At 37.2% G+C, this 17,575-nt stretch overlaps 1 protein-coding gene across 5 annotated transcripts in view; it reads left to right on the top strand.

Annotated features, from left to right (window-relative positions):
• Positions 1-14,241, top strand: part of chchd3a (coiled-coil-helix-coiled-coil-helix domain containing 3a) — an 80,998-nt gene extending 66,757 nt beyond the window's left edge. For all 5 annotated transcript variants that reach the window (XM_036210203.1, XM_024290885.2, XM_024290867.2 and 2 more), the window contains 2 exons: positions 7,398-7,533; positions 13,731-14,241. In XM_036210203.1, the coding sequence (XP_036066096.1) occupies positions 7,398-7,533; positions 13,731-13,754 (160 nt within the window). In that variant the 3' untranslated portion in view covers positions 13,755-14,241. The remainder of the gene's footprint in view (positions 1-7,397; positions 7,534-13,730) is intronic.
• The last annotated feature ends 3,334 nt before the right edge of the window (positions 14,242-17,575 follow it).

Below are 17,575 nucleotides of genomic sequence, written 5' to 3'. Positions count from 1 at the left end.
TTTTTTTTTTTCGTCTCCTGCACTCATCCTTCTTCGTTTTCCTCAGCACTTACTTAATGTACGACCATGTGTTTTCTGTCTTCATTTAAATCTTTTCCCTCACTCCTTCACGGAGAATGAGCTCTAGCTCCTGCCTCCCCACTCGTCGTCCACTTGTTCCAGCAGTGGCAATCTTTTATCCCTTTCACATTTTTTCTGAATCGGCCTCTCTCTGTGTCCCTTCCTCTTTTCTTTTTCATTGCTTATCCAAACTGATGGGTTTCGCTGCGGGAGGTCACGTCGGTCTGCTTTTAAAAAGCAGCACAAGTGAAACGCGTGTCATTTTTCACCTTAACTGGATCATTTATATTTATTTGCTTCTCTGATTACTGACACCTGCCTTAACTTTAGAGAAGATGAGGGCTTTTTAAAGGGGAACCAGCACTCGCCCCTTAACCTTATTAACCCCCAGAGCGAATCCAAATGATGATAAATTGACAATGTGGGGAACAGAAACATAACATGCGGACGGTTCAGAGTAGTCCACGCCGTCAATGTAGCAAATGCTTTTTACTGTAACGTTTTGGCAAAGTGGGTATTTTTAAGAGGAAAACAGACTAAACGCCTTTTTTTTTATTTTTTTGCTGCTAGTCATGTAAGAATGGAACTCAGTGAGCCACCAAACGAGAGAGCTAGCAACGTACAAACATTTTCTTTGCTGGTAAAAGTCAGTGTAACTTGACATGGTGTCTTTGTGACAGGCTTTTGTGTATTGAGCCAAGCTTCACAATGGTCATATTTTTCATTTTGAAGGCATTTTACATTGCCTTTGTTTCTTGTTTGTAAGAAAATTATTAAGAAAACAGACTGATGAGGCTCCTAGATGTGCTTGAACTGGGATCAAAAATGTATTCATGTAACATTTATATATATATATTGTAAAACTATGCGGGAGGACCTGGGAAAACGTTTTATCCCAGCACTTTATCATAGATTGTCTTTACCAAACAGAAAATAATACAAATATTTAATTTGCAGATTTTTTTTTTTACTTGTTACACCAACCAAATCTGTTTGCCTGTTTCTTTCTGTCATGTGAATTCAGCTTTACCTAGCTGTAAAACATATATTTTAATTTGCTTAAATGTTACCTAGATTTTAAAGTAGGTTTAATTGAGACGTCACTATATAACTATTAAACCTCTATTTTTTTAAAATCATATTTAGCTGCAATAATGAAGAAGCAAAAAGAAAACTTTTATTTATTCTTAATATTTTTTAGGCAGTATCTAAAGACAAGATGCTGGCTGATGTGTTGATTGGTAGTGCCTGTAGGCTTTTGAAGGAAAAACGTTTTGAACATTTTTCTGTTTACCTTATGTTTGCCTCTTATTGCTCCTGTCAGGAGTGGCTTTTTCTAAAAGAAAACGTCTTCTAGTCAAGACTGAAAATAAAAATCACAATAATTTCAAGTGTAATTTGGAATAAAAGAAATTAATGACATTCTAGCATTTACTATTCCACATCTTCAGGTGTCTTTTTGTGTTTTTGTCGCAATTTTCTCTCTTCATTTCAAGTCTTGTAAATAGCAGAAAAATTTGAGGTGTGCCAATTAGTGTAGTAATCCTAATTGAAAATCAACGCATTGATATTTATTGTTACAGAGTTTACAGTGAATAATTAGATTTAGCCACACAAAATATATCCAGTCTTTATAAGATAATTTAGTCCTTCTTAAAAAAAAAATGAATTAAATCCACTTACTTTTTTTAGACCAAAACCTGACTCTAACTTTTTTTTAATTTATGATTTATGAAAACTCAAACCTCACAGCTCCACTTCGCTGTTGCCTTTATTTGTGGATGAAGTCTGCAGGGACTGAGTTTGTGTGTACATGCTGGGGGGTTGTGTGTGGATCAGGAGCTGTTATGCTGACCTTTACTGCTACTGATGGCAAAGAGTCGAGACCCTTATATGACTGTTTAGATTTACTATCTCTGGAGAAAAAGCAGCGCAATGCACACACTCAATAACACACACTGCAAATAATAACCAACTGTATACAGCGAGATGTTTCTATTTGTTTTTGAGTCTCCCATCACAAAGATTTTTATTGAATATGCCATGAAGCTCTGGGGATGGAGAAAAGAAGAAAAGGGATGAACTTTAACTTTGAGTCACATTCCATGTTGTATTGTAATTTATGTGTACCATATTTAACATTTAATCTTTATCTTACATCCTCACTACCTTTCTTTATGCTTTTTAACTTTTAATGCTCAGAAATGAGAACATTTTTAAAGTTTTTAATTCTGTTACACCTTGGAGAAGATAATGTCTAACCCGCTCCCTTACACTCCAAGACCGCTCCAAGAAATCTTCTTTTCTGCAGACCACGGGAATTTTATCTGGGTTGAAACTTTAAGTATTTGTTCATACAATCTTGAAGGCATGACACAGTTTTGCACAGGAAATCCCCTCTGAAAAGCTAATTTATTCCTGTTGGTTAGACATTCCTGAAACCTACTCTGCCTGTTTGTTCCCCAATCATTTGACCTCTCCTTAACCCTAAAACAAAAAACAAAAAAAATAGTCCGGACAAACTATTAAGGAATATGTAAATAAAAAGAGGATATTCTCCCAGGAATTTCATCCGGTGTCCTTGTTTGTCCTTGTTTCCCCTCCTCAGGTTACATGAGAACCGCATGATTCATAGTTGTTTTTGACTACATTTTCTAATGAAACTCAACGATTTTCCCACAGTGGCACACTCTGCCGCGGTTTCATTTTGCTGCCTTTAACTCCAGCCACTGTGAAATACAAAGTTGTTTTTTTTTTTTTCTGCCGTGAAGAAGTAGCGAGGCGTATTTCATACAAACTCCCCGTGTGCCACAACTGAAGGATATTTCCATAAAAACTTGAAAAGTACCTGAGGCCATAACTTGCCTTGAAAAACAATATTTGTCTGTTTACATGCTGTACACAAATTAAAAAGTTATAAACAGAGTTCTGCATCGATGTTTTAAAATCTTTATTGCTAAGCGGAAATGTAAGTTTTATTAGGTAAAGGTTAAAAAGTTGATTTGCATATGTGCACTCAGCTGCTTAACACTCTTGCAATGTCACTCTGGTACATGACAAAAGTGTATTTAATGTAGAACTGAGGAGAAGGGAGGTTATAGTCATTTTTTACTGGCTCTTTGCAGTTGGCAGCAGGAACTTAATGTTAATCCAAATGACAGATGATAGAGGATGCAGCGTTCCGCCACTGTGTGTGACAGTGTTATTGTCTCTATGATTAACTCAACTACGCTCCCATCCTCTTGAACCAGAGCAAGCAAAAATAGAAGTACAACTGTTTAGTTTCTCATCAAAAAACGCTCTTCATCCTTTCTCGCTGTTCTCACTCTCTGAGGCCATTACTGGTGATAAACACAGTGGTTTGTATCAGCAGGATGCACCTGGCATTAAAGTGAATGAAAGTAATTAGTGAGTGTTTGTGGCTCTTCTCGTCCCCGTAGATGGCCATGGGCGGTGCAATAAATGAGCTCCAAGATCCATAGAAAGAGGGTGGAAGCGATTTCTGCCAGCACCCCTGTCATCGTCAATAACCTGATGCAGAGCAATTGCCTTGCCAATCCTCTTAACAAATAGATGAATCTTCCTCAGACGGATTCCCAAATGTAGAAACCTTCTTCACTCGTACCATGTTCAAAAGATGTGAAGAAGCAGAGCAGATTCAGAATTGGCCAAGTTTAAAGGTGTTAATCTGCATTTTCAGAGGAACACCTCTTCACTGTGCTGAGATCAGTGAAGATATTAGGTTTACATGCATGTGTCTCAAACCCTGATGTGAGCTACAGATTCAGCTATGAATAAAGGTTTAGAAGGACTGTCAAGTTTTTAAGGAAAGCTAATCTCAGATACAGTATTCTCATAATACTAGTACTTGTATTTTAGTATTGTATATTTTTTGTCCTGCCTCTACATCCATCTACCAGTATGTGATTGCAGTTCCATTAATATCCTGACCACAAAACATCCTCAAATTATGTAAAATATTCTTTGGGAAAGTAGTCAGTAATCCTGAAGGTAAATATACATCAGTCGGGATTTTGCATTCAGGAACGTGCTATATGCAGTTTCATTAAAGTCCCCCTCCGATGAAATTTATGTTTTTGGAGTGTTTAACATACGTGTGGCATTTTTCTTATGAAATAGAACAAATGTAATAAGAAATCATTTCGTTTTTGCATTTCCGAGTATTTCTCCTTTGCAATTGCTGTTAATAAAACTGTCGCAGTGAGGCTCTGTTTGAATTAATGAGCCTTCTTTATGTCACAACAGCTCTGCTGCACATGCGCATGGCCTTATCTGGGGCGGCTAGCGTGTCTAGCTCAGGTGCTGGAAAAGAAAAGATGGCATTTTCCCATTGACTGCAGTCAAATGAGCCGCCTTTCACATTTCTGTGGTCAAATCAGCATCACTGGATTTTTTGTGTGAGTTTCATACAATACTTATGGTAGCAGGACTGAGAACGCTGGAAAATCGAAAAGACTCCATAGACCTTCTTGATGTGACCACGGAAATGCGAACGGCGACTCATTTGATTGCAGTTGTAAAGGATTGTAAATCAATAAAAGTTCTTCACTTCCTCGTTGGAGCTGACACCTGGCCCAAAACTATACGAATGGTCATTACCGATTTGGCTTGACATTTTTATGTAGGAGTGGTAAAGATTTACGCTAGGGAGAGACAGAGCCATTATAATCAAAGCGGGTGGGTCTTGGGTGGAGCTGCTCAGCTCAGTTACTAAAGCCACGCCCCCTCAGAAGAGATTTTTGAAGCAGAGGCTTCAGATCAACCTGAAAAAATGGCTTTTTAAGACAGTTAGATTGTGGGATTTTTAAAAAAAAAACTTTATAATCATTATTAAAACTCTACTGAGAAAGTTTTTTTTTTTAATAAAAAAATTGTCATAAGGGGACTTTAATCCAGTGAATGGTGTTCACACTGCACCTGACAAGCAGTCTTCTTCAGTTTTTTTTTAATTTTTGGATTGTTTAATTTTGCTCGTCGACCACCTACATTAGGATGAGGCTTGATGTGAAATGTTAAACCAAATCTTGCTCAAGGTTTTTTCTTTCACAGCCCTAATTTACCATATGAAACACTTAGTGTCATAGAATTCTAATCGGGCACAAACCACAATTATTCATTTCTCCTTTGTGATCTTGGCACCTCTGTGTTTGGAAAGAGACGCTACCCACATGTCAATACCAAATATGAGTCCCTGATTGATCACAGTTCAGCGTTGTAGCGATCTAGCATCATGAAGTTTGGTAGCTTGGGTAGCGATGGATGAACTTGAGAGTTTTGAACATGGAAGTCCGAAACTTGGGTGGATGTGCGTTTAAACTTGAAAGTGGCCACTTGAATGTGAGTTGATGCATCCCTTGTGTATGTACCTTGACACTAACCATAAGCAGTGCTGGGTATACACTAATGAACAAAATACCTATTTGTGGGTTTCTTTCGCCATTTGCACTTCGCAAGTACCCTTTAAACCTCATGTTGAAAATGTTACACGCAATAAAATTGTAGAAAATTGAAGCTACCTAACAGACAAGTGAATATCGAGTACTAACGTACTAACGTTTTAATCAAAACTTAAATTGCCTTTGACCTACACAAGGGAAGGGTTGTAAAGATTTCTGTCGCTTCGTTAACAAATATGACCGTGTGGCGATACACAGATGTATACATCTCCACTTCAGTAACATACTGCTGCATTGCACCCTGGGTAATGATCCTTGTAGCCAATCCCCTCGTTTTGTAGCCACAAGGGAGTAAACTCAAACATCTAATTCTAGCAACGCAGCCTCATCTTTAACCCACAATACTCCTCTGAGATGTCTAGAGTTGCTGACGGGCCAAATTTCTTTGTCTTTCACACCCAATGCAGATGGTTTGTCCTGAGCAGTGATGTGAGCAAAATGATGACACCCCCATTAGCATAATAGACCAGTAGGCGTGTGTAGGCATCATCGCTTTTTATGGAGTATGGCAAAAGTCGAACAGAAGCGGCTAACACTGAGCAGGAAAGCAGTCCTGGTTGGAGATTTTGAATTGGACAAAGAGCCCAACTCTTGATAAATCAGATAGTCGCACTCAAAAACACTGAAGTTGGGTGTATTTATCATTTAAATTGCCATCTTCCAGATCATAACAACTTAATTACCACCAGCTGTTACCAGCATTAAGGAAGCACTTGCACTTGCAAAGTTGTAGTGATGTGTGCCTAAAGTATGAGCAGACATATTAGCACTGGCACTCTACACTGACAGTCTCCATATGGATGTCAAATATGGAAATCTCCCTGTAATTCATTCCAGTATGAAAAGTGCTCAGCTTGTAAACGGTTGACACTCTCACAGAGCTACTTCAAATCAATAGATTGATTAGTTAACACTCAGTTGAGTAATCACTTGTGCCTCATGTAAGACCTTTTTAAAGACTTATTATTCCAAAGACACAGGATAAGAGATTAATTTACCTGGGAGATATGATGCTTCCCATTCATTTTAATATCATTATGCTTATTATATCGTAACCAATGAGGCAGATCTGGACGAGATGACACTTTCTTTCATTACTCTGAAATACAATAACAGGACGACCTTTTTCTTGGTGCAGTGCCATCGCATCAGTGGATCCCTGTTTTTTTTTAAAGAATGGAAACATTGTTCACTTCTTGGGAAACCTTCTGGCCTCCCCGTTGATATGCTTTAGCGCTCTCAGCAGGAAGTGGACCTCTGACTTTTCTCCCAGCAGATGTAACACTGATTCTTGCTATGGACGTTTGGCGCTACGTCTGTAGTGGTGATAAAAGGAATTCAAAGGTGTGAGATATAGCTCAGCAAGTTGAAACAAAATGGAGTATTTGTGCACTAAATTTCAAATTAGCATGTCTTCATGGTCATTTTTTGATGTCATCATGAATTGGGTCCATACAATTGGACAACGGCCTTTCTCAACTGTATGGGCATTCTACTGTTACTCTTCACTTCTTCATTGATTTTATTTTAAGACTACGGACATATTTTCCAAAATGCTACAGCACAGTGACTTAAATGCAAGTTTGTTTTAGCAAATTTAGCAGGTAGCCATGTGGTGGCATTTGTAATCGGAAGGCGGCAGTCTCATTTTTACATACCCTATGATGGCCGCCGAGGTTTTAAGAAAAAGTTTAAATTTTTCGAAGATTTTTCCAAAAAGTCAGGCAGCGGCATGAAGTCTTGAAGATTCCGCTGATCCCTCCCCATCACATAGTGGCAGCTGTATTTGTGACCATAGCATAAATCTCTTGAATTCATTTAATAATACTCCTACCTTTTTTGTTATTTTATTTCCTGCAGGAGGTATGAGGTGCATCCTGTATGTGCAGATCTTCAGGGACAGATCCTTGCGTGCTACAAAGATAACGCTGGAAGAACCCTGAACTGTTCCAATATAGCTGCTCTTTACCTGCAGTGTGTCAACAACGCCAAGGAGGTATGTGTTTTCAACTCTACGTTTTCTGTCCTCAAGTGTTTTTATCCCATTTGACCATGGTTGGGTTTTCATGTGAACATTATATTTACAAGTACTTTTTTAACATAATGTGATATTAGACAGGAAAAAGGCTTAACTGTACGAAACATTTTGACCAGTTTAGACCCTTTTTAAAAATCTTTAAACCCTAGTATTGTGGCAGTTCCTTTGCCATATTAAGGAAAGCTCATATCTGTGAAAACAATAGGATAGGATTGCTCTTTTGATGCTTTGTTGTGTCTGGAAGTGGAATGTTAGTAGACCCAGAGTCACTGGGCCCTGTGGGTTGGGGCTTTTGTAGATTTTTTTCATTGATTATCTAGGATGTTTGATTGGATTGGGATATAGGGAGTTAGGAGATTGGTCAAAAAGGTTTTTGTTATATTCCTTAAGCCATACATGAGCAGCTTTTAAGTGAGTGAATTGTCTCACAACAGAAGTCCACTACAAAGACGGAACGTTTAAAAGTATTGTCTTTAAAATCCATGTTATCTTCCAAAAGAAGATTTTTATAGAAAGGACTGCACCCTTTAACAACCGAGCTGTAGCCATCAGACAGGAAATAACACATGCTCTTGAATTACTGCAACTCTTTGACCGTTTATGTAATTTAAATGGATTCTGAAAGCTGAGAAAAACAGCTTTGCTATGCAGCATCTTATAGTAGTAAAGTGTTTACAGAAGTAAAATGTTGTATAGTGCAAAGCTGCTTTGAGAATCTGTCAGAATTACATCCGGAATTGCGAAGAGTTATGGGAATCTAAAGAACGGAAACACTTAATCTACAGTTCAAGTGAGAAATCCTAGTAAAGATTTCATACGAAACATTTCATTTACAACTAATATATGAAAGTTGAACAAATGAAATAAGGAATATGTAAAATAGCACAAAATAAATAAAAATGAAAACTTTGTTAAAACAAAAAGTTGGGTAAGTATTGTTAATATTAGTGCTGTCATGCGATACATTTTTTGTGCGATTACTTAATTGTGACCTGTGATTCATTAATCTAATTAATCGATTTTAATCGCAATGATTTTTAACCTAATACTTGCTGTTAATAGCCTAATTTTGAGGTATTTTATTTAAGTTTGTGACATTGTGGCGCAAGAGAAGATCAAAATAAAACTAAAACTGTGTTTTTATTTAGTTTTTTTATTATAGCAGAGTTCCAACCTTTACACTACAGTTGGGTAATGTTTTTTCAATCTTAAACAAATAAAAAATAAAGAAAACATCAAGTTTGATTTATGCAATTAAAAAAATAATGCACTAAAATGTCGGTAATTAATTAATTGTGATTAAAGCGATGAAATGACAACCCTCGTTAGTATTGATAAAAAAAGACTCAGAAATGTACAAATGCAGTTTTGCTTTTAAGCCCATTAGATACAAGGTTAGCAGACAGCCATTAGAGGAAGATTATTCTGTAGTTAATTGGGAAAATCTTTTAGAGATTAATGACAAACTACAATTATAGATCATTGATAACTTAAGCTAGCTCGTGATGGTCAGTTTAGAATCTGAGAAGCAAAGCCGATGTTTCTTCTGTAGAGCTGTATGTCTGACATAACTTAACATGACAGTCGTGAAACTGATAAAACATGTGTTTCCTGCAGCAGTTCAGTCTGCATTTTCAACAAGAGCTTTATCATAAATCAGAGTGCTGTAATTAATCCTTAATCTTAAAAGAATGCTGCAAAAGTACATTTGATACCATTTGAAAGAAACATTGATGGATAATGACTTCAATGAAGGGTATTTGTTGTTTTTTAAAACTGCAACTGAACAACACAAAAATGCATCTTCAAAATAAAAGGTTTTGTCTTTTTTGTTTAAAGAATAAAAGGTATGTATCTTCATGGACAGAAAATATGTAAGTTTTTGTGCTTGTGAAAGTAGACTTTAGTGTAGTGTATTTGTGTAGCAGTGTGAAGTCCATCACTTGTCTCATAGGCGTGTACTGTAGCTTTAATCTAGCACTACTTGACTTTTTAAATGCCAAACAGAATTACTGTACCGTGCTAACATCCCCTCACCCATCGTTCTGCGGCACACGCTTCTTGCTTTTAGACAAAAGATAATTTCAATTGGGTTGCTGGCGCCAGAATCAGATTCAATCTCAGTGACCAGTTTGAACTTCCAGGCTATTTTTGTAATACCTGCTGACACAGGCGTTCCCCCGACTGTCTCCCTATGTGTTTTAATACAGTAATTCCCACAACCTGCAGCTAGTAGTTTGCCCTCTTTCCACTCATTACCAAGTGCAAAGGGTTTTCCATCCTCCATCTTCTTCAGCCAAAAACAGTAAGGTAACGGTAATGCCACTCAAGTTGATATTAACTTGATTCCCCGTCTCTCACATTCCAATACGTACCATCCATTGGCCCCAAAAAGACTCAATTTGCATTCATAGAGCTTTTCTATTAGATTTTTTTTTTTTGCAATTGCATTGTTTTTCAGAAATGGGGGAAAACTGAGTTTTGTGTCTCTCCCTCACTCTCGTGGGCATTAATATTAGATCTAAAAGTCAGATGCTGGCAGATTCTTAAGCTATACATCATGTAAATTGCACCATGTTTTATTCATCTCGCGGCTGCGTGTGTGCTTAAGAGAGCTACCTATGCTCTAGTCTGGATTCAGCGGTACTGCGTTCACAGTCCGGATGTTGTTGCGAGCTTGTAAATTGTTTGGCAGCAAGCCTGAGACGATATGGTAATCTGCCTGTGTTTATCACCCGGCAACAATCACAGCGCGCTCCTGTTCATCTGCGCTTATCTCTCTTAAGACTTTCTTTTTAAGTCATTAGGTGCAAAGGAAGCTGCTCGGTGATAAGACTTTAGAGGTATAATATGCAGAATTACACAGCTAAGAGAATGGGGGTGGAATGGAGCGGCTGATGTCGTTTTATGATTAGGATGTTTATGCAGCTTTATCAGAGCCGAGCAGGAAGCTGCTCCAAGGACAATGTCAAAGGACGCGACTTTGACCTCCAGAGGTCAGAAGATCCACATCTGCCCTCTAACAGAAGCTTTTTATTCTCCTACCCCAAAATGTCAGAGTTTTCTCCAATCTCTTTCTTTTGTCCTGCACCCCTTTTTCGTATCTTCACTCCATCAAAACCTAAGATGTCATCTCAACACTGATAAAAGCCAATCTAAAACTTACAATAGTGACCTCTCAGCTGGAGCTGACCAAAGCAGAGGTGTCATCAGGTGTCCGGCCTTTGTCGCTAATAATTAGCCCTCTTATCGTCTCCAGTCGGTGATAACATTTGGACCCACTTTTCCACTCCTTAGAGTCTTCCTCGCCTCGCCATCATCGCTCCCTCCATCCACTATCCCTTCATCCCTAGTCGCATTTCTAATGCATTCAGTGCTTAACAGGTCTGATAGCAAACACCGAAAAAGGGAGGCAGTTGGAGGACAGATAAAGTCTCTTTTCCTGCTCTCAATGAATAGGAGTTTATCATGAAGGCCAATCTCTCAATCCACCGCTTGCCGCCTCATTCCATATTCTCGCTGCATTACTGCCTTTTGCTTCCTATCTTTTCCTTCCCCACTTCATTATTTAGATTGACCATTCCGTCTCCCTCTCACTCTCAAAAGCTTTGGCTAGATTCCTGTTGGAGTGACTAGAATGAAATAAAGTTCTGTGTAAGGGTTGGTACACATTACAGCACTTTTATTAGTTCATTATGTTCAATTTATTAAAAATATGGAAATGTTTTTTTTTTTATCTATAATTCAACTCATAACAAATATCTTAGTGGACCCAAACTGTTTTAAAATTTTTAGCGATTTTGTTCCTTTGGTCAAAAAAAAAGTGCTAACTAAGGGTGTAAGAAAATATTGACTCAGTGAAATATCGTGATATTTAATTTGCCGATACTTTTATCAATTTAAAACACTGCCACTTAAACCCCCAGCCACTAGTTGGCAGCACAGCACACTGAGCCTCTTTGAACAGCTCTGTGTATTTTATTTGCGTAAAAGGGGCATTAATATTTGGATAAAGTTTTTATCAAGTCATATTAAAAACTATCTTTTGATATGTTGTGAAATGTATTGTGACATGTGTATCACAATATATATCATATCGTATTGCCAATACTCACCCCTAGTACTGTCAACGATGACGCTTTCAGCGGTACTTACGCCTTTCTGTGACCCAGATTGATGACTATAGGAGTAAAAAAATAAAAGCAAGAATAAAATGTCTTAATGCAAATTAGAAAAATACCATAAAGTTCAGGAGGTGAGCAGACAGATTCTCCTCTATGTAGGTTTTTAACAATGCTTCTGCAAGTTTTTGCAAACTATGCAAAAACTTGAATCTTATACTCCAAAAATATGATAATTACAAATCTCCAGCCCAGTTGAGCTTAATGCCAACATTTATTAAAGTCTCTATAAATTCTAAAATTTTAAGGGGTTTGGGATAGCAAAAATAGTTTAATTGACCACATGGGTCAAAGTCGAGGCCCGAGGGCCGGATTCGGCCCTCTGATTAATTATATCCGGCCCTCTAGATCATTTTATTTTATTTAAATTAATAGTTCGACGTTATCTTGCGCTTATTTCTAACTTTTATAATTTTGACAAAATATATTTTTATGGAAAGTAAAATATTGGAAGTTATTTAAGTTGATTTATTCTGGAATAATATTCCTGCCTTTTTATTATTTATAGTTATGTTAAAATGTTACATTTAAAAAAACTTTGTTCTAGTGTGTTTAATAAATGTTTATCCTGTTCATACCTCCGACCTTTGTTTTTTGTTTTGGACCCCCTTTGCGATTGAGTTTAACACTCCTGCATATTAGGGGTATCCATTTTCAATGTTATGTCAATGTACAGATCGCGTTTTTAAGAGTTATGTGCAACAGTCTAGTCTCACATTTTGGGCGTTGCGATGTGTTTAAATATCTGAACTTTGGCAAAGAATTTGCTTCTCTTCAAGCAGTCAGGGCCACAGCTTTGATTCGTGACGTTTTGATTAAATCAGTAAGTGAAGCCCAAAACCAACATGGAGGAGAATCAGATCGTTCTCCTCCTAAACTTTGATATTTTTTATATTTGCATCAAGACGATAATTAAAAGACACTCTAATTTTATTCTTATTTTTATTTTTCCCCTCTTCGGACTAATGGGAGATAGAAAGTCATCAAACTGCGTCTGAAACCGCCGCCATTCAGACGCAGCTTCTGCAGTAAATGCTTCTCACCGTACTAGTAAAGCCTCGTAATGAACCCAAATATAGCGACGTGTTTACCAATGCTTTTGTATAGATCTTTAAAATAAATAAATCTGATCTTTGAACATCATCTTCTACAACTTCCATACATTGTAAATGAGGTATAGGCACTAGAATCCGACCCTATTTAGATTTTTCAACAGTATTTGAAGCTATTACTGACATTCAGTGAGTTTCTAGTGTTATGTGGAGTTCTATGAGGCATAAAATAAAAATAATAATAAAAAAAGCAGAATGTGAAACTAGTTATTTGCATTGGCTGACATGTTTAAACAGAGCTTATATTGGAATTTTCATATTATTTGTCATAGGTTGAAATAGTTTTTTCTCAAAGTCAGCTTTTTTACTTTATCCCCACTACATTGTTTTTGAAATTCTTAGAACCGTTTTTTTGTCCAATTTTCGTTTTATGGTTGGATCAATAGTGCAGAAAATGAACAGAGATTCTTTTTGAGAGATCAAACAATGTTTTTATTAAGCCGGTCACCGAGGAAAAGAGTATTTTTCTTTCTTTTTTTTCCTACATTATTCTTTTTATTATATCTTCTGTTTCCTTTTTCCCTTCTCTCACTCATCTTCTCTTAGGCGCTTTTCATTCGGTGCTATCTGCTGCAATAGGCCGGTTCAAATGGTTATTGACAGGGAGTGCTGGGGATTTGTGGTTGCACTTATCGCTAACATGGAATTCAGTGCCCTTGGGTCTCTTCTCTGCTTCTTGAACTCGCTTCATCCTCTTCTCTTTTATTGTACTCTCCGGCTCCTCTCTCCTTCTGTCTTCTCTCATGTGTAAAAACGCGTCTTTCTCCCTCTGTTTGTGTGTTTTGATATATATGTGTAAATGGAAAATATAATTCTCCTTGCCCGTCCGTCTGACGCACGTTCATTTCTGATTCGTCTGCAGAACAAGTTGAAGACCGGGGGTTAGAGACGAGAAGGTGCAATGAGAAGTATATTTTGAGGGATTATAAACTGACGGATTAAAGCAGGGAGGAGGAGCACCAAGACACCCACCCTCGAACCCCTATGAAGAAACAAACCCTTATGGGAACACAGAACGCGGCACCTTAACATAGATGGACACCTTTTTATACCCTCAGGACCTCTCTTACCTCTTTCACCCCTCATACAAGTCCAACACTTTGGAGACACAAGCACCAGGGGGGGGTCATCAGGTCACAGCATCTCCGAGCTTTAAAGAATAACCAGGAGCACGTCCCATTGAACCATCTCCACCCTAACATATTTATTCTAAGTCAACAGCGTTGTTCTGGTTTTCCTGCTTCACACTCTCATGTAAACACTTCTAGAAATGTGCTTCTGTTCCTCTGCATTTTGTGTGATTATTTGTGTTGATCAACCACTCCAGCATTTCTTTGATTAGTGGAAATAAAAGACAAATCAATGCACAACTATTGGTCGTTTGTGTTTTTTCTTCATGATGCCAAAAATATCAATATTTCTCCAATAAAACGTGTATTTTTGTTGCAATAAAATTATGAAAAAAATGTTTCCGACGCACCAGGAAGTTTCCAAATCCAACCTATATTTAACAAAGTGCTCAAACTGAGAGTTTTGTGTACCGTCAGCCTCATGTGTGCGTTTGAATGCTGCAGACTCTTTTTATAGCTGCACTAACAGCACACAGAAAAAAGAAAAAAAAACCCACGTCTGGGTTTGATGTTGACGTTGGTGATCACCGGGGGGATGTTATCTTAATTCGGCATCAGAAGGAGAAGCTGTGTGATGGACGGAGCGAGGGGTGCTGCTTGTGTGGGTGTGTCTGTGCGCGCAAGCATGTGATTTGATGTGACTAATCCGCTTCTGTATGTCAGTCAGCTGTCCTTTTGCTTTTTGACTTTTGGAGTCTCAAAGCAGTTAGGGGGTTGACTGCTGTGATACAATGTTTGTTTGTGTGTGTGTGCGTGTTTGTGTGTGTGAGAAAGAACCAGAGTTCATAGCAGGTGTTTCTCTGTAACACAAACCAAGGCTACATCTAACTTTTCTTCATTTTTTTTCCTCTTTTAATTATTTTTTTTTTTAATTTATTTTCATCATCACGTCTTTACTCTTTAAACTACCCAATAATTTAACAAGTAAAAACCAAATAAAAGTAGTTCAAATGTTTTTTTCTTTTTCTGTAATAAAGAGTTTTGATTGAATTGTTAAATTATTAGAAATGGTTTCATAATAATGCAGAACACAGCTCAAAAGATTGAACTCATCCTCTCAGTTTGACCACATTTTTGGTTCTGCTGTACAATTCTGGTTCTAAACAGACAAAATGACTTGAAATGGTCAAGAGGTTAGTTTAAAATTGACATTTTTAAGCAGTTGCTATCAACTTTTCCAGTACATGGATGTGCAAAACTTTATGTAAATTCTAGAAATGTAAAAAAAAAAACACATTTATGCAGTTGCACTGCTTCTATTAAATCATAATTATGCGAATAAACACAAATAAATTACGCGATAAGTCATTTAAAAACGACTGATGTGAACAGTACTTTGATTTACAGCAGATGTATTCAAATTTCTGCCCCATCACTAGTGCTCATCATCATCTATCAAAGGAGACGTCGGCGTCTTATTCAGGTCATAGAGCGGCGATCTACGTCGGAGCAGCTCTGGATGAAGCAACTTTTGGGAAATTGTGGTAGGCGGTTTTACAGAGGAGCTGTGGATCCAACAATTCCACACGACATGCTCAACTTTGTGTGATGCTGTGGGACGTCTTGCGGTGCAGTCACTGTTGGTCAGGTGACCTGTTTAATTAAAAAAATTGCAGTTTTGCAAAGTATGTGAATTTGACATGGGAAAAAAGGCTTAAATGTTGAGTTACAAAATGTGTTTTTTCTTTAAAATCTCCTCATGCAAGCTGTTCCACGGTCATTTGTGTAAATACATTTTATTTTCAACATTTGAGTCATCAAATTCTGCAGGAATCAGAAAGAAAGTATTTATTTTTTCAAAAAATATTGCTTATTTGTGTAGTTTGCCTGAATTGGGTTCCACCTTATCATTTCTTTAATATTTACGTATTCAAACTTCTTTATTTAACATTTGTATCGTTTTTATTTTTTGTCCTCTAATTTGAGTTACACTCAAAACCTTAAAAAGTTCTTAAAAATAAAGCTACAGGAGAAAATATGGTTTAAGCAGGCAATGTTTTTCTCCATCGTTGTGATTTCGATTGAGATAAAAAAAAAGCACATCATGTTTCTATTTCGTACAGAACTGTATTGTTTGTATTAAGCAGGAAAATTTAACACAAAGAAAAAGCAAAGATTTACCTTTTATATCAGCCAAAGTGTCTGTTAGGGCTTGTTTATTAAATTATGAACTTTTTTATTCAAAAAAATCCAGATTTTATCCCTCTTTTAGGTAAAACATAATTAAAAAAAAAGGTTTTAAATTTGTACTTTCTTCAGCTCCATCAGCCCAATTCTTACAAGTTCCAGACCTATCATGACACTTGTATGTACAGACTAAAAAGGCGGCTTTATTTCTTCTGTCAGCTCTCTTTGTCATGATTATCTCTGCCCCAGATAATGCAAATTGTTATGATAATTCCTTTAGTTTGGCAGATAAGAACACCCAGGAAGGTCAGCGCTCCTGTCACAGGCGGCCCTCCTCTGGTTTGGCATTAGCTGCTGATCCGACACACATGGCTGATGGTGGGGAAGCCTTTAAGCACACACACTGCAGAGAAGTCACAGACACTAAGAGCACAGGAAAGGTTTGAAATCCAAGGTTTAAACGACACTTAGAAAGTCCTAGTAGTATTTTTATTGAGCTTTTTTTTTTAACTTTATGAGTTTTGTTTGGTATATATGTAAAAAAAAAAAGCACTTTCATGACTAAATACGATCTATCCTTTATTCAAGGAGAATTTATCACAACTAGGGCTGCCACAAATGATTATTTTAATAGTCAACTAATCACCGTTTACTTTTTCCGATTAATCGGCTAATCAAGAATGTGCAAACTGGATGCAAAGCACACAAACTAGCTAAAAACTAGATATATAGCATTACCTGCGATGACGCTAGTGTGAATGCTGTAAGCTGAATTCGGCTGTTGAAGATGCTAATGCTGATAGCTGAAAATGCTGAAATTGATAGCTAAAAACGCTAAAACTAATAGCTGAAAATGCTGAAGCTGATAGCCAGTTAAAAGATTAATTAAATGCCTAATTAGCCTAAAAAACAAGCAAAATAAAGCCAAAGGTAGCCAAAACAGCTAGCATGTAGCTGAAATGCTAGCTAAACTCCCAAACAGCCTAAAAAACGGAAAAAAGCCTGAGTTAGCCAAAATAGCTAGCATGTAGCTGAAATGTTAACTCCAAAATAGCCTAAAAAAATGGAAAAAATCCTGAGTTAGCCAAAATAGCTAGCGTGCAGCTGTAATATAAGTTAAACTCCAATACAGCCTAAAAAACCTGAAAAAAGGCTAAATTAGCCAAGATAGCTAGCATGTAACTAAAATATTAACTAAAATAGCCAGAAATATCTTAGTAAATGCCAAAATAGTCCAAAAAGCTAGCAGAATGCAATTATAACTTTCATCTTTACTACACTCTGACTCCATATAATGTAAAGTAACGACTAATTGACGATTAAATTAGTCGTTTATTCTAATAGTCGATTAGTCGTTGTTTAGTCGACTAATCGTGGCAGCCCTAATCACAACCACCGCTGCTACGGCAAGCCAAGCAGAACAAAAGTCTTTTCCAGTACTCATTTGGCC

This window comes from Oryzias melastigma, linkage group LG23 (assembly GCF_002922805.2).
Source record: "Oryzias melastigma strain HK-1 linkage group LG23, ASM292280v2, whole genome shotgun sequence".
Lineage (NCBI taxonomy): Eukaryota > Metazoa > Chordata > Actinopteri > Beloniformes > Adrianichthyidae > Oryzias > Oryzias melastigma.
Note: the sequence above shows the minus strand (reverse complement) of the source record. Positions and strands in the feature narration are given on the sequence as shown.